Genomic DNA, 6,000 nt, shown 5'->3' with positions numbered 1-6,000 from the left:
CCCCCTCCCACACTACTGTTTTCACTTGTATACTTGCCCTTCCCCCTTCCTTCTCTGCTCACATATAGCTGTGTATATTTCCAACACAGTCTGCTTTTACCGGTTCTCACAGTCTCTTCGCTTGCAGATTTCTTATATTTTTTCTTCTACCCTGAAGATGGAGGCGATACATTCCTCCGAAACGTCGGTTAACACCACATATACACGGTGCCAAATCCCAGAAGACTGCTTTCTTAATAAGTGAAGCTTTAAAATCTGGCACGGCAAAGGAACTATTTTCCTGTGCCCCCATTAGCTAGTTCAACAGTCACAGAAACAGGAAAGTATCTTACAGCCAAGAACATATTTTAGTACTTTCACTCTGAGCAAATACAAGCAGACTTTAGATGCAAAGAGTCTGGGAGCCTGCTCTACACAAGATGATTGGCACCAAAGAACATACCTTCTTTTTCAGCTCAACAGAGATTGCATTAGCTTCCTTGAGGAATATAGCGTTTCCCCAGAGGTCATCCCGCAGTGAAGTGAACTGATGGAACTTCCACTTCCTGAATGCCCATGCAGCCAACTGGTACTCACGATCACTCCAGTTGCACTCTGCGTCAAACAAGGGGTTGACTGAAATGCCATCAGGCAATCACAGTCAGACAACAACACAGAGCATGACCCAAAGAAAAGAGATTAATGTATTAAATATAGCACAGAAGTACTTGAATGAAATTTCAGTGTTAAGAAGATGGACAAATGGATTAGTCTGGGTTCATGCATTTGGTCCTACTAATACCCCAACTAACTGATGTAATCTATTAAATTCAAGAAGAGTTCTTCTTGAGCATCTAACAGTCATTCTGCTTCTCAAGATATTCCCTGCTTTTTATGGAACACAAAGGTTCATGATTGTGTTCACAGGAGTCCACTCACAACTTGGTCTTCATTTTTGGCTCCAAGTGATTTCTATGAGTCTTGCAGATCAACTACTGATTAATTTCATTCTAAGCTGACAATGTTCCCAAAGAATTAAACATTTATTTACAGGTTAATAAGTTCTGGGCCAAAGGGCCATGACAAACTTTCTATGGTTTTCCTTTTCTTTCCAAAACTTATGCATCATTCTGTGATTTATTCATTTCCTACAGCAGTTGCTACTGACTGACTTTTATCCAGTTTTTCTAACAATAAGTCTAAGTAAATCAATGACTAAAATCTGGTACTATAATCCAACAACATTTCTAACACATAATCTGAAATAAATCATGAACTGTTTAATCCTGTTCATATCACTGAAGACTATTTTTTATGATCAATTTCAATATATGATCACACTCATCTCAATCTTTCCAGCAGTTCATTTGTAAAATGTTCTCTATTAGATCCTGCAACCATTTCTTGCTTCCAAAAACTGGGATACCCATCTGGTCTGTCAAAAAATCTCTTTGATTTAATCACTAACAAGAATGAAGACCTCAAACAATAACATTTCTAAACATCTACTTTCCTTGTTTCCTCTTCTTTCTTTTGTCTCAGTTGCATAAAATCAAATATACATAAATTTAAGTTGAATCTAATATTGTAACCTGAGCTACCATACATAATTTCTCCCACCTAACACTTCCTTGGTCACAAAAAAGACACAAGACATTCTGCATTTGCTGTCCTGGCAATGCATAAATGGTTACTGCATGCAGATTAATACAGCAAAAGCAAAAGCAAAAGAACACCCACATCCCACTGGAAAGGAAAAGAGGATCAGATGTCCATAAGAAATCCAGCCTCCATATCAGTAAGAGCAGGAGTTTGCAGATTCAAGATTATGGCTTTCTGGAACGTGGCTCCATGTATTTTGGTAGCTAGCTACTAAACTACATGGTGTCACATTTTTCAGAAGACCATGATCTTGGTATTGCTATGAAAGGTTTGAATATCACAGTTCTTAGATTGATTCATTCTTAGGTCATTTACAAAGCTGTTTCAACTGCAGAAGCTACAGAATATTAAATATCATTGGAAAGTGATCATGGCTGCTGATTAGATAAGCACATGAAAGGATGCAGACATGGCCTATTTAAGATACGCAGGTAAGTCAATAAGTAAGTTACAAATGGATATAAAACTTAAACACATAAGAGTACTGATTTGAAAAATGCTTTTATTTCTCAATATAATCTCCCTGTACATTGAGGCACTTGTACCGTCATTTCACAAGCCCCTGAAAACCAAAGCATAAAATTCTTTGGGCTGCTGTCGGACTCGAGCGGTGACTTCCCTTTCTACAGCTTTCTACAGCATCACTTTCCTGGAGGATTTAAACTTTTCTTTGGCAGGTGACGCAGGATGTTTCCACTACTGATGTACTACTGTACTGATGCACGCTTAGTCTCGGGCTGGTAATGGTGAACCAAAAACTCATCACCTGTGACAATTTGGGCTAGAATATTGTGTCCTTCATGTGGTATTGAATGAGATGCTGCAATGCCAGACCCATTCTTTGCATTTTGTGTTGTGGGGTCAGCATGAGCGGCACCCATCGTGCACAGACTTTGTGAAAACCTAACCTGTCATGCATTATGAGGTAGGTGTGAACACACCTGGTTCCAACAGCAGCCCAAAGAATTTTATGCTGCTGGTTTTCAGGGGGTTGTGAAATGATGGGACAAGTGCCTTAATGTACAGGGAGATTATGTTGAAAAAAAAAAAAAGAAAGAAAGAAAGCATTTTTCAAATCAGTACTCTTATTTGTTTAAGTTCTATATACATTTTTAACTTACTAATTGACTTTCCCTTGTAATCTGCTAACAGCTGCCTGCAGAGATTGAAGAAACCCATTGCCAGTAACCTGAGACTCAAATGAGGCACCTCTAGGATATAAGTTTAGAGTATCATCAGTCAATTAAGAGGCAGAATTCAACTTCAAACCTTGACAGAACTTTACTACTCAATGTATAAGTAATGTCTGCTACAATTTTAATAATACAATGTCATTAAATAAACCAAAAATAAACAAATTTTTATAACATATTGTACAAAAATATTAGGCTTGGGTATACCTTTATATAATGATCTAAAGTCCATTGCAACCTCAATGGGAAATTGTTGAGCATAAATTCCATGGAGAAAACAATTTCTGTACACTTGGAATATTTTCAGCCTATAAAAATAAACCATCAAGAGCACCTAACCTTAAGGCACTTTGCCAATCTACTTTAATGTCAAATATAAAAATCTGGAGTGTACGTGTTATAGTAAGATGCTAAAAACTTATTGGGATACTGATGGCAAAAATAGCTGAGAACAGGTACAACAGACACACAGTACCTATAGACTGACTGCCAGTCTTCATATTGAAACCCAGTAACTTTCATTAAGTACTTCTTGATATATTTTACTGTTAAATACAGGCCAATATAATAATGAAAATTGATCAGTCAAAAGGAAGATGCATTAGCATGGTTAAAAACATTCAAAATCAGGAACAAAAGTGCAGCATAAACATGCTTATTCTAGTGTGAGATTATTTCAATGAATGCTGAATTACAAAATTAATTAAAATTAAATATCAACAAAACTTGGGATGAAAATTTAAAAATCTGGCACTGTCTCGGTAGAAGATATTAATGTTATTTATCTTAACATGAAGTAACAGTATCAATATTTACAGTGTGAAATTATACATTCAGGAAGTAAAAAATAAGTAACAAATATTAGTTTTCATGCAGTATAAATGCATGACAAGATTATTAATAAGAATTCCATTAATGTAAATAATACAGTGCCATAGCAAGGTCTGTATGAACAGCAGACATACAAACTTGAATAACAGATGCTTTCAAACATGTTAGGATAGCAGAAGGTTTTTGCATGCAGTTGGATTGTGGTTACAAGAACCTACAGTTCAGAAGTGGCATGATACAGTGTGCAGAATATGTAGTCTGTCATAGAAGAAAAATTACAAATATTAATACAAGACACAAGTGCTTAAGAACAATCTTCTAGTAGACATATGACAAAATTAAATGGACAGTAAATGCCCAAAAGATGATCAATCCTCTCACTTTAAAGACAAAAGTTTAACTGTCTGGAAGAGGCACCATCATTACATTATATAGAGAGAGCTTCTGAAGAAAACATAAACTTCAAATACATTATGTTGGGCATCACATTCACAGTAAAATGTCAAGGAAGGAAGAGTTGATCTTTTTCTCTGCTCTCTGTGGATTAGACTACAGCATATTTTGAGACTCAGTTTCTATCCACTGTAATCGTCTTCTTCTCCTTGTAGTCATCCATTCTTTAATTTAGTGAATAAACAGCTAGTTCCTTCAATACAAATCACTATTTATAACTTTGTCTACTCCTGATATTTCTAAAAAAATTTATTTTTACTAATTCAGTTATACTAATATTTTTGTTCATCCTAACCCAAGTTTCACTTTTATATGAGAGTGTGGGAAGTGATATTACTTAAAGAAATACAGGATGACAGACAGAAAATTCAAGCTCACTTTGCCGCTGTCTCTATTCTACATGTATTTGTACATATACTGTGACATTCTGAAATCTCCAAATACATATTTTTCTTTGTTTACATCTTTGGCCATTTTACTGAAATATGGTTTAAATACTTCAGTTTTTGAGAGATGAATCACATACCAGCATTGCTTACCACTGTTCCAGAGAAACATCGCCCAGAAAATTCTACAAAAGAAATTTCAAGACACATGACTCATCACATGATGTGCTTGCATATCCAAGATTAGCTTACATTGGTATACCAGAGTTTCTTATCAATTATGTTTATAAGGTGCATGTCACCTGACTTCTGTAGCAAGTATACGTGTTGGTGTAAAACTCATAAATACCTTGCTATGGCACTGGGTAAAATTGGTGTTTGGTACTAACCAAAGATATCTTCCTCATTGTTGAAGTCTTCTGGTGTGTATGAGCTGTACATGGACATGGTCATACTTTGTTCTTCCACTTGCTTTTGAAGGGCATCAATTCTTGCTTCATAGCTCTAGAAAATGACCACATTAATTTAAAACAGAGATTCCCAAACTCACTGTCTGTGGACCAAAACTGGTCAGCAAAAAATTTCAAGTGGTTCAGCTCCATTTTCAAAGTCATTGCATTATATTTATGTATAAATAAACATCCGATTTGCATAGAAAAATTGTAATATTATTTTCATTCAAAATTCTTAAAATGTTTTGTTTAATATTTGAGTGGTCTGCCAAAGAAGGCCCATGCAGTAAGTGGTCCATGGTCTGAAAGAGCTTAAAAACCGCCTTATTTAAAGTTAAGACTTAGTATGGATGAAATATATAATTAACCAACCCAAAGGTTCATCACGGATAATACCAAAGCCCAATATCATCTTCTTGGTCTCCCAGATGGCTCTATTTCAAGACGTTTCCCCCAGAAATGTACTGTTTCCTTCAGCTCAGCTATGTTTCTAGTCATCATAACCTCTTCACTTCAGCAACCTCCACAATACCAGATAAGCTATACAGGTCCATGAGAAATTACTTGTAAATTGACCACTGACAGAATGAAAATATGCAAGTAATCAAGCTGAACATCAAATACTTTAGATGTTCCTGTTTTTGGGTACTGAAGGGAAAACTTCAGAAGGTGTGGAAAAACTGTCTCTTTAATAGCCTTACATGTACTGTCCTAGACTGAACATGGATCTATATGGTATCTAACTATCTGAGATATGATACAGTGTCGTGTTTATTGCGCCGATGCCTAGCAACGTCTGTCTCTTTTTTTCCACTATTCCAGCCTTCAGCCGTCATGTCAGTATGTTTGTTTATCTGTTATCCCATCTGTCTATGCACCAGTAATAAAAAAACATGCAGTGTGATCTCAACCCAGCATTTGGGATGATACAATATAGGTTTCAAGTATGCTGAAGGTCCTCAGGCTCCTCAAATAAAACAATTTGGTGTCTCTTGTGTAGAAAATCTGTGCTAATTGAAAGACCACTACACAACTTGCAGTAAC

The 6,000-nt window shown here is 36.0% G+C and overlaps 1 protein-coding gene across 15 annotated transcripts in view; it reads right to left on the bottom strand.

Moving 5' to 3' along the window:
- LOC111869672 (kinesin-like protein unc-104) overlaps nt 1-6,000 on the bottom strand; it is a gene marked incomplete at its 5' end in the record, with an annotated part of 73,241 nt that overhangs the window by 45,623 nt on the left and 21,618 nt on the right. For 12 of the 15 annotated variants that reach the window (XM_033753515.1, XM_033753514.1, XM_033753519.1 and 9 more), the window contains 2 exon segments: nt 443-615; nt 4,894-5,008. In XM_033753515.1, coding sequence (XP_033609406.1) covers nt 443-615; nt 4,894-5,008 — 288 coding nt within the window. 15 annotated transcript variants of the gene reach the window in all.

The sequence above is a fragment of the Cryptotermes secundus genome, unplaced genomic scaffold (assembly GCF_002891405.2).
Source record: "Cryptotermes secundus unplaced genomic scaffold, Csec_1.0 scaffold1072, whole genome shotgun sequence".
NCBI lineage: Eukaryota > Metazoa > Arthropoda > Insecta > Blattodea > Kalotermitidae > Cryptotermes > Cryptotermes secundus.
The sequence above is the reverse complement of the archived record's forward strand: the minus strand, read 5'-3'. Positions and strand labels throughout refer to the sequence as shown.